Source organism: Aethalodelphis obliquidens, unplaced genomic scaffold, assembly GCF_003676395.1.
Source record: "Aethalodelphis obliquidens isolate GAN/ISIS:26980383/991018 unplaced genomic scaffold, ASM367639v1 scaffold30, whole genome shotgun sequence".
NCBI classification, from domain to species: domain Eukaryota; kingdom Metazoa; phylum Chordata; class Mammalia; order Artiodactyla; family Delphinidae; genus Aethalodelphis; species Aethalodelphis obliquidens.
The window spans coordinates 4,465,814-4,482,468 of NW_020837974.1; the positions used below are offsets into that span (position 1 = coordinate 4,465,814).

The window sequence follows — 16,655 nt, forward strand, 5'->3', positions numbered from 1 at the left end:
AGCTCTTAAGATCAGTGGGAGGGGAAAAAAAATCCCCCACAAGGGAGTGTCATTTCAAAAATTAAAGGAAATCGCTGGCACCCGAGGGGAAGCCGGAAACCCGGCAGGGGGAAGTTCGCAAGCAGTCGGGGTCCTGGGTAGGGGGCCCCGGAGCCTGCCCGCCCTCCCGGTCTGCTCCCGAAGCGTCCCCTTTAAGGGGCGGGGAAGGGGCGGGGCCTGGCGGCCGTCCGCTCTCCCAAGCTGCCCCGCGCGCGCGCCGGCAGTTCGGCCACGTCCCTGGCCACGTCGCGCTCGCTTTCGCCATCTTCGCAGCTTCCTGTCTGTGGCCGCCGCCGCCGCTGCCTGAGCCGCGGAGCCTGGGGCCGCCGCGCAGACCGCCGCCGCCATGAACATCTTCCGGCTGACCGGGGACCTGTCCCACCTGGCGGCCATCGTCATCCTGCTGCTGAAGATCTGGAAGACGCGCTCCTGCGCCGGTAAGCGGCGGACGAGGCCCAGGAGAGGCTCGGGCATAGGGCCGGGTCTCTGGGAGGACCAGGCGACCTCGGCTGCCCCACGGCCCGCGGGCCTGCGCCGGCCCGACACACCCCCTCGGCCGGCCTGGTGGGCGGCGGGGCCCGGGGGGAGCCTGCGGCCCCTCGGGGTGGAAGCTCAGGCCGGGGTGAGGTGTCGCGGTGCTGGGCCCGGGTCTGCACTTGGTCGGCTCGCGAACTTGAGCCGTCGGAGCGGGGGAGGCGCCAACTGGACAGCGCGGGGCCTTGTTATCTCTGAAAAGTTTGGATGGGGGGGCGGGGGTCCGGCAGGCGCGGCCTCCGCCCGCGGCTTTAGTGGGCGCTTCTCCGAGCGCCTGTTCTGGGGGTCCCGAGGTGCGGAGAGCCCGCGAATCAATGGGACGCGCGGGAGGAGGATGGGCAGGACGGCGGCGGCTCGGCCTGACGTGGCAGACTACCCAGCCTGGTAGGTGGGGCTGGTGTGGGGAGAGGTCACCCTGCTCCCCACCCTGCCCCTTCGAGGACTGGCCTTTACGTTAGGGTGTCCGGGCAGGCCTGTCCTTAGAGTCCTGCTCTAACACGCCAGCTCTCGGGTCCAGGATCACGCCTGCCACGGGAGGGGGTATGGGGAGGTCTCTAAGCGAATTTCTTGGGGCAGTTAATGCTGCTTTGAGGGACGATCTAGTTTGTCAAACTCCGAGTGCCTTCATCTAATAATGGGTTCTCTTCAACCTGCGGCGCGGCGCCGGGTACCGCCGAGGTCTCGTGTGGTCTCCTGTAATTCCTCACTCCACGTCACCAGTGAGTTGGCGGCTCGCTCCTCTGGAGTACACATTTCATGCTCACACTGCTGGGAGGCAGTGAGACAAATCTTTACCGGCTAGTAGTTGCGGGGTTTTGCATTTCATTAACCCTAAAAGCTTAAGAATGGCGAATTTTAAATGACTTCTTAAAATTACAGCGTCTTCCTTAAACATATTTTTGATGCCATGGCCTTAGTATAATAACGTTTGATGAATTAAAGAGCTTAATTTTTGCAGAGACAGTAAAAGATGGGGTCCCAAAGGACCTGGGTGGCAGAGATTCCATTTACGTGACTGATTTCTAAATATTTTCACCTGTCAAGGAACACCACATCTTTGGCTGCTGTCTTCAGGCCTCACCTGTCTCCCTGGAACATAGCTGAAATCCAGGAAGTAAGCAAAACCAAAAAAGACCTTTGAGCAATCAAAGTGGATGTTACAAAGTCCATGTACTGAAGCTGGTGTGTTTGGCTTGGAGGTGATCTCTCAATTTATGTATAGTTCTGAGAGGTTCAGTTGTATGATTTCCAAAGACAGCGAAGTAATTTCAGCGATTGTGATAGCTGACATTTAAACGCTTGCTATGTATTAGGTAGTGAGCTAAGTACCTTATATGGCTTATCCCGTGTAGTCCTTGAAATAACCTTATGAGGTGAGTGCTGTTGCCCCCATTCTGTGGACCAGGGAACTGAGGCTCAGGGAGGTGAGAAAATTAGTGCCAGGGTTGGAACACAGGTGATCAGTAACTCACAATTAAGGATTTGAATAAATATCTATTTGGCCTGAACAATTTTGTTTTAAATTATTCAAAATTATTCAGGTGAGTAGTTTAGGACATTTTCTGTTGCACTCAGGAAATGTTATTTTTTAATCCCTGCTTTATTGAGCTGTAATTGACATATAACATTTTATTAGTTTTAGGTGTACAAGGTAGAAATTTGATATGTGTATTGTGAAATGATTACCACAGTAAGTTTAGTTAACACCCATCACCACACATAGCTACATTTTTTCTTGCCATGAGAACTTTGAAGATCTACTCTCTTAGCAACTTTCAAACATATGATACAGTGTTGCTAACTACAGTTAACCACTGTATGTTACATCCCCAGGATTTACCTTTTGACTACCTTCACCCATTTTGCCCATCCCCCCACCAGAAGATGTTACTGTTAATCTTTATTTTTGTATGAATCTCTTTGTATGAAAATCTTTGTATGAATCTCTTTATCCTTCATATGTTCCTCAGAATCCCCTTCTCTGTCAAGTCATTAAATGTTGAAGCACGCGATCTCCTAAATGTGTATCTAAACTAAGATGTTGGGGAGAAGTTAGTGCAATGCTGAATGTAGAACTCTTAAGGGAACCTTGAGTAATAGGAGAAAGTAAGGAGGTTTGCTATTTTGTTTGTTTTAAAATATTCATTTAGAACATTTTTAAATGTTCTCATTTGGGAGATTTAGGAGCATTTAGGAAAATATAAAATACTTCAGCCAAAATAATAAGGAAGGTGAATAGGTGAGTTAAGTTTGTGTGCATTTGCCCAGTATCCCAATAGTTATTAAACTATCCTCTTTATCAGACTTAGGATCATTTTAGTTCTTATATGTGAGATTTCCTGGCCTTGTAAAAATCAAAATCACCAAGATCGTTTATTCAGAATTAAAGTCTGAATTTGACTAACTGCCTTGTTCCATCCTAATTTAAAGTTGTTTAGAGACTTTTGAAAGAGTAAGAATTTGATATGAGGTTCTCAACTAAAATAGGAGACGTGTACATTCAGGTTGTGTTTCTCACTTTGAAAATACTGGTATTGGGGTTCATTTTAGGATTTTGGCATTTGTTTTGAACACAGCTGCAGCTGCTACTTCCCTGGTGGCGCAGTGGTTAAGAATCCGCCTGCCAATGCAGGGGACACAGGTTTGAGCCCTGGTCTGGGAAGATCCCACATGCTGCAGAGCAACTAAGCCCGTGCACCACAACTACTGAGCCTGTGCTCTAGAGCCTGCGTGCCACAACTACTGAAGCCCACGCACCTAGAGCCTGTGCTCCGCAACAAGAGAAGCCACTGCAGTGAGAAGCCTGCGCACCGCAACGAAGAGTAGCCCCTGCTTGCTGCAACTAGAGAAAGCCCGTGTGCAGCAACGAAGACCCAACACAGCCATAAATAAATAAACAAACAAACAAGTAAATAAAAACAAACATAGCTGCAGCTATAGAACCACGGGGCTTTTTCTCCTTAGGGTAAGGGATGAGACCAGGTGAGTGAGGAAGATTCTGTTTTCTTGAACAACTGCCTTAAAGGACCTATTTTAAAGTGAGGGCAGGGGAGCTGATCTTGGTTTAGTTTGAACTGGCATTCTCCGGTGTCTGCCGTTATCATGACAGAGGGGTACCCAAATGAAGTGTGAGTTCCTCATCTTCCTGAACTATGACTGCAGCTGGATCCACGGTATGCTCAAGTTGTCACTTTATTGTCTTCAACACTGACCTGGGTAGTGTTGGGAGAACAAGCCTTGGTTTGTAGGTGAAGGATTTCCTATCTACATTTTCCTGTAGGCTGATAGTTATTATTAGTACTGTATCTATTGTGCTTAAAGTACTAGTGGAGTTCTGAGCTCCAAGGCTCCCAGCCATCGTCCCCTAGTCCTCCCCTTCCCTCCTCCACCTATTGCTTAGATTGTTGTTAGCTGTTGTCATGTAAGTTGCAGACTTTTCATTCTCCTGAAGATGACTGTAATGTACAGTGTCCCTGCATTGCTTGTAACTGGACAGTTTTTATATATATATGTGTGTGTGTGTGTATATATGTATATATATATATATTTACCTTTATATTTTGAACTTATTAGGAGATAGTTTTTTTGCAATGAATGTATCTAATTTACAAAAAGCAGCCATTTTCTTGGCTCTTAAATGTGTTGAAGTTTTAGGTTTTAATATATTTCATCTTAAATTGTCTTAAGTAGTACGCAGTGTCTGGTATTTTGATTGATTGATTGATTTTTGTAGTTGCTTTTCCAGATGTGGAGAGTTTTTTCCCTCTTTTTGTTTTTTTTTTTGTTTGTTTATTGAAGTGTGGTTGGTTTACGGTGTTTTAGTTTCAGGTGTACAGCAAAGTGATTCATATATATATACATATATATATGTGTGTGTGTGTGTATGTGTATACATATATATTCTTTTTAAGAATCTTTTCCCTTATAGATTATTATAAGATACTGAGTATAGTTCCCTGTGCTATACAGTATGTCCTTGCTGTGACAGTTTATATTTTTGAAGCACATGGAAAATACCTCCTCTTTTATTGTCACTGAGTACTTCAGGAAGCTTTTGCCTCACATTCCCAGCTCCCTCTTGGTAGCAGCTGTCACCTTTGTTCTTTTGAGTGCCAGTCTTGTGAGTAATCATTGCTCTCACTTACTGACCACCCACCATGTGCAAGGCATTGGGGACACAGTCCAGAGCAGCAGCTTGTTGCTGTCAAAGTTTCTGCTCTCAAGAAAGCTGCAATTTAGTTGAAATAATAAGACATATATAAAAAGATAAAAACACAGGGTATCAAACCATATAGGCAGTAAATCCTATGGATGTGAAGTGGCAAGACCCTAGGGAAGGCTCCCTTAATTTCCCAACAAGGAGGGTATAAGACCTCTATGAGGAAAAGTATGAAACTTTGCTCATGGACATAGAAGGTGACCTTGAATATATGTTCATACCAATGTCCTGGATAGGACCAGGCAGGCTGGTGAGGAAGCAAGATGATTTGTCTCCCCAAATTAACTTACTAATTCAGAATATCATCAAAGTTAAAAGATAATAAACTGAGAGAAGTAATCTGCAATATATCTAAGTGACAAAAGGTTAATATCCATAATAAAATACTCCTACAAATTAAAAAAAACAATCTGATAGATAAATGGGCAATGTTGGCAGTTCACAGAAGAATAACAGAAGGCCAGTTAAACATGGAAGAATGCCTTGCCTCACTAGTAGTTAGGAACTTGGATATTAAAATAGCAGTGCACGCCATCATTTGCTGCTGGGTGGGAAAAAGTCAGAGGTTTACAAGATCTAATGTAGGCAAGGGTGTGAAGTAAGGCGTATTCTCATCTGGTGTTAAGGAATATGTAAATTGGCACAGCCTATGTAGAGGAAATTTGACAGTATTTCAAAACAAAGTGTTTATTTTATCCCAGCATTTCTAGGGAATTTGAACTACAGAAATTGTCATATATGTGAACAAACTATATATAGGTATAAAGATGTTTGTTGTACATAAATAAATACAAAACACTGTTTATAGATACAAAGATGTTTTTATAAGAACAAAAATTGTACACAACCCAAATGTCCATTAGTGGAAGGGTCACACAAATGTCGGTACCTGCACACTATGGAGCACTATGCAGCCATTAAAAAGAATGAGCCAGAAGTATTAACAGGAGAAGGTATATCTGAAACACTGAGTTAACAGAGCAAATTGTAAAGCGAGAGATGGTATGGCCCCATTTTAAGGGGCAAACGTGTGGGTACACATATAAATACACACATGGAAAGCGGCTTTAACAAAAAGCCTGGAACACTGCACTTAAAATGGAGGTGGGAGGGGTGTGAAAAAGGTCCTTTTGATCTTTATTCCATGTATGTTAGTCCAGTTGTTATTTTTAATAAAATAGCATGGATTTCTCTGAAAACAAGAAAAGATGGCAAAGCGATACATAGTAATAGCTGTCATTTATTGAGCATTTGCAGCATGGCAGGTATAGTCAAAACCACGTTTTCCAATAGTCCCACAATTTGGCATCATTTGACAGCTGCAGAAAGTGAGGTTTAGGGGGGCCAAGAATGTAATGGGCCCTGACTTACCTGGTGCATTCAAGGGCTGAGCTTGAACCCAAACCTTCTGGCTCCAAAGCCTCTGTTTCCCCAAGTCCCAAGAGCTGTGTTATGAGTCAGGTGCTGACTGTTGGGCTGCTGGTTCCAGGGTAAGTTAATGGCCTTTAGGAGAGCATCTGGATCCTTTGAGACAATGGGTCAGAGCACGGTGCCTGGGACCTTGTGGAATGCTGCCATGCAGATTATCCTGGTAGTCTGACCCACAGCGCTTGGTTGCATCCCATCTGCTGCCAGGACAAAAATAATTCATTGAACGCTTTTCTTTTTGGTTGAGGGCTTTGTTCTATAAATACGATGGGAATATGAGAAGTGCAGCTTCTAACCAGCTTAATTTAAAGTAACATACAGTGGAGTATTTAGTTGTAGGCTTTTATTAAACTTAACTTGGCCCAGTGGGAAAAGACAGGAATGGTGTTAAGTTTAATGACTGGTTTCCATTTTACAAGCTATACTCCTTACTCTGGGTATTTGGTGCATTTGGTATGGGGATGTGGCTGTTACAGAAACATTTAGAATGAGTGTTCTTGAGAGCTCGTTACCGATAGCGTTCGCATGCTTCGGTCTCGACACAGAAACTGACCGTGGGCGCCCCTCTGGCTTATAGCAAGTATTCCCCCTGGAAGGAGATTCCTGCCCCTGCCTGATCTGTCTTCAGCTGGGATCCCTGCCTTCCCGGGAAGACAGAACAGTTTTTCTGTTTTAAAGGGAAAAGCTGCTACCTGCTAATCAGGATCCCAGGCCAGGAAGAATAGGGTAAAACTGTGTAAGCACACTCAGGTTTCCAGCATGGCAGTTCCTGCATGGAGTCTGCACCACGGGACAAGCTGCAGGCCACTCGCTGCCTGTCCCCTGCTCCTCTGCCCCACCCTCTGGCTGGCAGTAAATTAGGGCAGAGCCCAGAGCATGTCGCCTATTTACAGTCATAGAGACACAGTATGACTTAGAAACTCTTTGGAAGTGTTACCCCAAAATACCATAAAATGAGAGCTTACCCCCATGACATGAAAATAAAATGAATTGCATTTTCTTTTTTCCATTTGCTCATTCATTCAGCAAGTATCTTCTGGGCCCTGCTGTGTGTCAGGCCCAGTGCTCAGCACAGAGAACACGAAGTGGAATAAGGCATGACCCCGGCCTTCGGAGATCTCTGTGTCTGGTGGGGGTTTGAGGGAGAGGGAGACAGGCAACCAGGTAATCACAGTGTATTTATAAGCACTGTAACAGGAGCTAGGGCAGCAGCTGGCATGAAGTAGTTCCCAGTATATACTTGCTGAGTGAATAAACAGCAATGGGGGAGGGTGTCTTCAAAGACGACTTCCCAGAGGAAGTGATGTGAATTGGGTCCCAAAGGGGAGTGGTAAAAGCAATATGATAGTCCCTGATGTTTAGTATAGGAATGCCGAAAATGAGGACATTAGAATAAACCCTTTACAACAAAATTTGCCCATGTGTATTCCATAATTTTTTATTTAAAATATTGGAAAGAACCGTATAGAAAATGAACTGGAAATTTCTCACTCAAGGCTTCAACAATCACCAAACATGAACTGCATGCTCCCTGTCCTTTTTCCCCCATCTTGTCTTCGCTCTCCCATCTTCTCTATGTCAATGGCAGCCTCATTGTTTCTCCTTTGGAACACTGATCTTTGATAAGAAAAAAAAGTCCCTATTACTGGAGACTAGAAGGGGCAGGCTGACTATCTGTATCTCCACCTTTGGCGCTTGAAATTGGTTACTACTGATGGATCCAGAGGGATAGAGTCAACTTTTTCTTCGGTTTCTATTTAGGTATTTTTGTGAATAGGTTGGAACTGCAATTATGCATGTGTAGAAAGTAACATTTTTAGATCCAGGCTTTTCGCTTCAACAGGCTTTAAAATTGTTTTGTAAAGTAGTGTTGTTTGTAAAATATCATTTAAAACAATGTGATTTTCACATTCTGGAAGAATATTGCTAATGATTTGGCTGCAGTGACATTTCTGCTAAATACAAACTTGCTTAAATGTCTGATGGTGTGAAGTTTGCAATGTAGGTGAGGTTGGGCCGGTTCTGACACCTAGTAAGACTCAGTTTCCTTAATGAATTCGCTCTTTCTCCAACCTCTGAAACCCACAGTTCAGTCTGTTGTCACACAAATATTTGGCCAAATCCAGATGTCGGGTACACTCCACCTGATCTACTAGATGTCCCCGGCTGTGTCTCCATGTGCCACAACAGTGCTCTGGAGGGAGAAACAGTTTCAAAATGTGAAAACAATAGAAGACTGCTCTTTGGGGGACTAGCAGGTTCCCACCCTCTTGTTGCCATAGCATCCAGGAGCATTTTTATGTGAGTCTGAGATTGGTTGTGTGATTCCTCTAAGAGAACTTTTTTTTAAAGTTTTTAACCTGTCCCAAGTAAATGCTGCCCTCACAAAAGAAGTCACCTTGGGAGGCCAATCCAGGAGGATTACTGCTCAAACTCTGCCCTGAAACACTGTCCCCCACAGGGTTCCTTAATCCAGGTAGATTCCAGCTCCATCCTCGAAAGATTTGTCACCACGAGACATTGTTTTAAAATGGAAAGATGCTAAAGGTAACAGACAAGTTACAACACTAAGTAACAGCAGGGTTTTTGAAATAAATTTCTTCCTGCTTAGACATATTTGAGAAGTTTAATGTTCATTTGAACAATGCACATCCTGGTATATTGGAGCTGGCATAATTAAGTCACTTTCTATGGTCACCCATCATAGTAAGACAGAAAAGTTGTTAGAACCTTCCCAAACGGTTATGTTCAAGAATGTTAAGGGAAAGAAAACCTGAAACTGCTGTCATTTATTTAGAGTCATCCCGACCATCAGCCTTGACCCCTGGTGTCCCACATTCCTGCGTTTCCTGCACAGTGTTGTCTACAAAAATCATAAAGCTCTTGGAGGCATTTCTAATGCTTTCCTTTTGTTTCTTTAGGTATTTCTGGGAAAAGCCAGCTTCTCTTTGCACTGGTCTTCACAACTCGTTACCTGGATCTTTTTACTTCATTTATTTCATTATATAATACGTCTATGAAGGTATGGTGTGGCATCCAGTGGAATGTATTTTATCCGTAATTCACAGACCTATGGAAACTGTTAAATTTATGTCACCTGTGCACTTAATTAAACATCTTCAAGAATAATGTCTAAATATGCTGTTCTTGATGTAGGCACTTTTAGACCACCTAGTACATGTAACAAGGAATAGTTACCTTTAGGCATAATTTTTTCCTACATCAAAGCAGTATCTATTTAATGAAAGTGCTTCACACTTAGAGATTTCTTAGTCTTAAGTTCCTCAACTATGATAAAGTTCTAAAGCTCTTGAAAACCTTATAAGAAAGAGGGGTGACAATCATGTTCTCAAGCAGTGGGAAATTACAGACTCCCTGGGAAACCCAGCAAGTTGGTTCAGAACGAGAAGCGAAAGCCGGGGCTCCTCGCTGCACAGCCTTGTCCTGCTGCTCTGGGAGGGCCGGGCTGTGCCATCTGGGTGTCACTTGTGCTGTGCTGAAGCAACAGCTGCACCATAATTTACTTAATATGGATTTTAAACCCTTTAACTTGTCCTAAGTATTAGTATCCATGACACCTTTGGTGTCATATATCCCTGCATGAAAACAAATGTATAGCTCTCAAAATACAAAATGTTTGTATACCACCTAGCCTCTTGTGTGCCACTGGTGGTACGCGCTCCACGCTTGTGGCAGCCTCAGTTCTTTCCCACAGGCACTGACCTCACACTTGGTGAGCACCGCCAGGGCGCAGTGAGGGTGGGGCAGACAGCAAGCAGCACTCCGTCTGGCAGCGGAGAGCAGACTATCATAGCAGCACTAAATGGATGACTGCGGTGTGTGATTGGTGCCATGAAGGAAAGTATGGGGCTCTCAGCATGTGTAAAGGATGTCTGATTTCATTCATTCATTCTTCAAATGCTTAACCGCACCTGCGTGCTGGGCACTATGGTAGGCACTTGGTTATTGGTACCCAGGGAAGCAATGTTTAAAGCCATGGGTATGGTATTTAAAGCAACTCCCCCCAACACTTTGTGTTCAAAAGCATTTTTATAAGCACAGGTCAAAGTAGACAAAGCAATATTTGAGCCTGTGGTCTTTACTAAAAAGCAAATTTGAGTTACCTGTAATCATTCCATTCTTTATTACTAAGTGATGGGAGCGTCATTATCAGGAAATAATTAGCTCCCTTAAAAATGGCTAGGTCCGGGAATTGCCGGCAGTCCAGTGGCTAGGACTCTGCGCTTTCACCGCCAAACTGCCAGGGGCCCGGGTTCGATCCCTGCTAGGGGACTAAGGTCCCACAAGCTGCATGGCGCTGCCCAAAACAGAAAGCCTAGGTCTTTGCTTGCTGTGCAGGCAAGTTACAACTGTAGATACTGGAAGTGTATGAGTGAGAGTCCCCTTACCCCCAGGACGCCTAGCTTTCAGAGGAATCCTTACTTGCTTAATTGTTGCTTCCAAACATAATGTCTTGAAAATCAGGGCAGTGAGAGCCAAGTTTTATGTGCTCATAGCTTTTTACTTTAAATGCCAAGCACTGGTGAGAGGAGAAAAGCAGCTGCTTTTCCCAGTGGCTGCTAAGCCTTTATGGGCGCAGTCTGGGCTGGCTGCAGGAGTGGGGCTGGGGAGGGACCCCCGGCCACCATGTGCCTTCACAGGATGTTCGGGGGGGGGGGCTCTGTACATAGATGTGTGTGTATTTTGTTTATACATGTGGATTATATGTTATTTGATTCATATACATACGTGCACATATTTTCACGTGGAGAGAACTCACAGTATAAGATGTTGACCTTCCTTGATTTTGCATTGGGGAGGGGAGTGTGTGTGTTACTTCTTGGTGTATGGGTATTGTCAACAATTTTAATATTGATGTTGTGTTGACTATTTATTTGCAAATGTAACTTCATGATAAGATGCCAGGGACAGTTTAGGTCTTTGTTTTGTTTTGTTTTTAAGTGTATGTGGACTGGATGCTTGCTCTCATTTTTCTCTGAAGTTGTTTTGCCCAAATGTTTTCCTAATCAGGTTTCACAAGTTGCCTTTCCTGGAGAGAAGTGGCACCAGGCCACGCGGCTGACATCCTGGTTGTCTATGTTTATAGGCTGGAATTGCCGTTTGCTTCTTGAGCCTAAAATTCTGCAGTCTGAAAATTGGTGTAATTTCAGAATATCAGACTTTTCCTTGGGTTCAGATGAATATATAGTGTTTTACCTTTTGAATGTGAAAGACGAACATGTAGGCAGCAATGTTTTACAAATTACCACTTAGTTTGGTTTTGCTTTTGTTATGTTACCAGGCAAAATTTCATAGCAGCAATATATAAGTTAAAACCATCATTGCAAAGTTTAACATGAGTTACATTGTTTATCTTATCTTTAGATAAAGCACTAGCTCAGAAATATCTTCATGCTGTAAGGAAGTGCGTTGGTTTTGAACTGCATTGAACTTCCCGTTCACTTTTTTTCTAAAGCTACCCTCTAATAGTTTAAAATGAGATTAAAAATACATTCTTTGCAGTCTCTTATGTAAAGTTAAACTTAACACTTAACATATGATCCAGCAATCCCACTTGTAGGTATTTACCCAAGAGAAATGAAAGCTTACGTTCACACAAAAGCCTGTACACAAATGTTCACAGCAGCTCTACCCACCATCTCCCAAGCTGGGAACAACCCACCTGTCCTTTAACTGCTGGGTGGATGAACAGCTGTGGCACCCAGACATGGGCTGTTGCTTTGAAATATGGGGGGACCAGTTCTTAATACACATGACAGCACAGTTGGATCTCAAATCGTTATGCTAACTGAAAGAAGCTGATCTTAAAGTTGACATATGGTTATGATTCTATTTATGGAATGGAATTCTAGAAGAGGCAAAAACTGCAAGGACCAAGAACTCATCAGTGATTGCCAGAGGTTAGGCTGGGAGAAAGGCTTGACTCTGCAGGGGCAGCATGAGGGAATTTGGGGTGGCGGAGGTGTTAGGACTGGTCTGTGTCTTGATTTTGGTGGTGGTTATATGACTTATAGAACCGTATATTCCAAAAAAGTATATATTTTAAATTAAAAAAATATATATATATATACACGTGTGTGTGTGTGTGTGTGTGTGTGTGTGTGTATACATATGGATGATGTAGACAGCCAAGAGAGTGTGAGCAATTTTAAGATATTGATGACCCAGTATTTTTTTTTCTTTATAGCTTATCTACATTGCCTGCTCCTATGCCACAGTGTACCTGATCTACATGAAATTTAAGGCAACCTACGATGGAAATCATGATACTTTCAGAGTGGAGTTTCTGGTGGTCCCTGTGGGAGGCCTCTCGTTTCTAGTCAATCATGACTTCTCTCCTCTTGAGGTTAGTTAAGAGGCTATTTAGTAATCCTGTCTGGTTCCCTAGGGAAATAGACCCGTTTGCAGGTAATGGGGTTCTGTTTTGGTTTGGTTTTTGCGGGGGCGGGGCGGTGGGTTGGCAGACATACATGGTTTGGTGTAAATAAATCGTGGGCAGGAATTAAGCACCCAGGTTAGACACCTCTTTGGGTGTCTCTGACTCTCCTTTAGAATATAAACTTGGCTTCTGTGATTCCAAGCACAGTGCGCTGCCTGTCTGAGTGTCTGAAGCACACGGTCTTCTCCCCGCTCCCACTCTTCGTGCGCGGGCTTCGCTCATTGGTGCCGTCTGCGAATCACCTAAGCAGCGTTGCTTCAGTCCTCGTCTTCAGGAAGCGCAGTTAGCGTGGTGCCCCAGCGCTCCTACGTGCTCCGCCCACCCCTGAGCGTCCTGGGCTTGATTCAGTTACCGCGCTGACGGTGGTCATCTGATGGTGCAGGGAGCGCCTGGGTTTTGAAACACTTCAGGGACTACTCACAAGTCCTCCTTTCGTCATCGTGAATGAAGTGCTGTGTTGGGCAGAGAGTTTGCATGATTACAGCTCTGACTTCCTACCCCTTTGATTTAACCATGCTAAAAGAGCCTGAAGGATAAGAAAAATAGTGAGACGATTTAAATAGCCTGGAAAGGAGACCCAGTTGGTGAGGAAAAACAGCAGTGAGGGAGTGGAAGGACCCAGTCATCAGTCTTGTCAACCCTGGCAGAAAGCAGAAATTAGGGACCCTAGATTCGGAGTGGGATAAGCTGACGCAGGGGAAGCAGCACATACGTAGAGTCCCAGAAAATTGAAGAATGCAACGCTGGAGAGGCAAGGTGATGAAAGTCCAAGAGGTGGAGCTGTGCAGGTTGTCCAGCCTGTCACTGGGAGCGTCCGTGCCTTTTATCTGTGGCTGAAGTTTCTGTGATTTATTAAATTGCAAAGCTACTCTGGCCTGGGCTCTGATGCCAGATTCCCCACTCTGTGCTACTTCACAGTAAAGCAAGAGTGTTTCCTGTGAACTCACGGCGGGCGCTGGATGCTGACCAAAGCGTGCTGTTTCTCTTACAGATCTTGTGGACCTTCTCCATTTACCTTGAGTCAGTGGCTATCCTACCACAGCTCTTCATGATCAGCAAGACCGGGGAGGCTGAGACCATCACCACCCACTACCTGTTCTTCCTGGGCCTCTACCGTGCTTTGTATCTTGTCAACTGGATCTGGCGCTTCTACTTTGAGGGCTTCTTTGACCTCATCGCTGTGGTGGCCGGCGTTGTCCAGACCATCCTGTACTGCGACTTCTTCTACTTGTACATTACAAAAGGTACATTGGGCTGCGTCCTGCCAGCTTTGTTGTACGGCCGTGTGTTCTTCTAGGGGCTCTCCTTGCCTCGCATGCTCCTAATCTGACACTTGCTCAGAAAGCAGAACTGGCTTCAGAGGAACCTTTTAATGACTGTCCAGTTAAATTCTCGGTCAGGGTTGTCAGGCTTTTTTTTTTTTTCTTTTTCTGTAACTTTATTGTTTTCTACAATGACACGTTTTCATTGTAAAATCAGTCAGAACTAATAATTCTGAAAACAATCACCCAGAATCCTACCACTCAGAAATAATCATTGTTAATGCTTCAGTAAATGTAATCATTTAATGACACATGATTTCAACTAAACATGTTATTCTATAATCTGCTCTTTTTCCCAGACATCTACATAATTTTTAATAGCGATAGAGTATTATGTGGATTACCATAATTTACTTACTCAGCCCGCTGTTCATGGGTGTTTGGGCTTAAAAATCCAGTGCTTATATCAGCATCCTTGTATGTGTATATTTTTGCATTTGTATGAATAGAGGATGTGTGAACGTCACAAAAATCTGATGAAAGCCATGGTCCTTGCTGAGAAAAAAATGCACAGTTAGACATATTCACACAAATATATGCGTAGAGTTTTAGGGAATTCAGGAGCTTCTGAAACCCAACCACAGATCCCAGGCTAAGAATCCTGGCTATGCAATAAAATTCCTAATGGTGGAATTGCTAGTTATAAGGGCATATGTATCTTATCTCCTTTTTTAACATCCAAAATATCTTAACAGTTATGTTTCAGTACATGTTAATTAGGGAAGAAAGTCATGATAAAAAAAAGCTGCTGTGAATTTAGTGACAATTTCAATTGAATTACTATTTTTAAATTCAATTGCTGTGGCATCCAGATACATGAAGAAAATTCCGGTCTGTGTGTGCGTGACACTTCCATAGTTCAGAGGGCTTTGTTTATTGACACCAAAATCAGACGCCTGTTGGTTGCCAGAAGCTTATTTCCTTGGACCTTACTATGTAGTATCTTGTATGACAGACTTCTGGGAATGGGAAGGAGGAAACTGTAAGCTTGTCAGGATCAGTAACCTTTTGTTTTTTTCTCCCTCTCTTGAAAATTCTAGTACTCAAGGGAAAGAAGCTCAGTCTGCCAGCGTAAGTGCCAAAGACCATGACCAGCATCTGTCCTTCAGGGTGCTCGGACAGAATTCTTACCACAGCAAAGGCACAAGATGCTTCATATGGAAAATCAGAAACTTAACTCTTTTGTTGCAGATAGTCATCTATGGCTCTGTAAGAACCCAGAGGGGAAGAACCAGAAGGTTTCTGTTCAGTGCATCTTGCCTTACCTTTTTTTATTACTATGTACAAAGATTTTTTTACACAAAGAAACTTAATGCTGTATTAATAAAGTCAGTGTGTAGCTTCAATTGGGATAGTTGCAAAAGTGAAGATTTTGTGAGGAATAAGTGCAAACTTTTTTTTAAATTCTTTGAAATTGTTGATTCTTTGTGTCTGCAATGAAATCATACTCCTTGACAATTGGTAGATTATATATTCCTCCATCTATCAAACTTGCATTCCACTATATTTATTTTTTTGCCAAGAGATGAGTTATCTTTGTTTGAAATCTGAGACACTGTGTCCAGTTTGGTACATCTGTTCAAATCACTTCCCACCTGATGTGGAAATCCTTCCTTGGACGTCACAACACTACATTTAAAGCTGGTAAGGGTGACTTGCAAGTCTTACGGTTTTCATTACCAAAATTTTAAGATTCTGAATGTCGATGGAGTCTCATTTAGGAGTCAGCAAAGGTGCCTGCCCTCCTCCCCTACTAAGAAGTGTCAGTTTGAGACTGTCCCAAGGCTGTTAAAGAGCTCGGTGGGCAGGGGCTCTGGGCTGCCTGCTGTCTGAGCGTGAGGTGCAGGAAGCATTTGTGATTATTTTGGATCTAGGACTCCTCTGAGAAGTGGAACACGAGTAGTTACCTATCACTTTAATTTATAGTTACAGAAGATTACTACAACCATGTCTATGCTCAGATTCTTCATACCACTTTTGGATAGCAAAGTGATTTCCTTTTTTTTAACTGGCAGCACCAATTGCCATTCCTTTTACTTTTTTTTGTTTTTTGTTTTGTTTTTACTGAGCTCTTGCGTGACTTATCTTGTGTTACCATCCTAAATAAACATTTTACTAAACATAGAAGAAACTGTCTTTTTTCTGAATTAGGCTTTTGGAACATCCTGTGTCAGGATGGGTTTTTATGTTTTTCGATTGGCAACAAAAGCTCTACATAGGGCTGCAAACATTTGTTCTCCACTTAATAATCTAAAACCCTCTGTATTTTTTAGAAAATTTGGAATTTTCCTCCTGATTTTGCCATTGTATTGGTTTGCTGTGTTTTTTTGATTTATGCAAAAGCATTTGACTTTGTTTTTATGTGATGCACCATAAATGTTAACGTGTTGAATACTAACGTGCTTACTACAAGAAGGATGTAGTCTTCTTGCTTGCTGCATTAAAATACCTTGTGGAGGAAGGGAGCTGGATGGGTTTTACTTTTATCTAGTGTGTCTCATAACATCTTTCCAAATAAGCAGTATAACTGCATAGTTTAACCTCCTGTCTTTCTCTCTCTCATTCCCACCCCCCGACCCCCCGCATGTCTTTGCTTTTCTGTATCAGAGTATCTTTCTTTCTGGCATCCTAGTTTTGTTTCTGTTTTCATCCT

At 43.4% G+C, this 16,655-nt stretch overlaps 1 protein-coding gene across 1 annotated transcript; it reads left to right on the top strand.

Moving 5' to 3' along the window:
• Positions 1-266: 266 nt before the first annotated feature.
• On the top strand, positions 267-16,467 carry KDELR2 (KDEL endoplasmic reticulum protein retention receptor 2). The gene is made up of 5 exons (XM_027125754.1): positions 267-476; positions 9,142-9,242; positions 12,429-12,587; positions 13,672-13,924; positions 15,043-16,467. The coding sequence occupies exons 1-5, from the start codon at positions 386-388 to the stop codon at positions 15,075-15,077; spliced, it is 639 nt and encodes a 212-aa protein (XP_026981555.1). The 5' UTR covers positions 267-385; the 3' UTR covers positions 15,078-16,467.
• Positions 16,468-16,655: the final 188 nt, after the last annotated feature.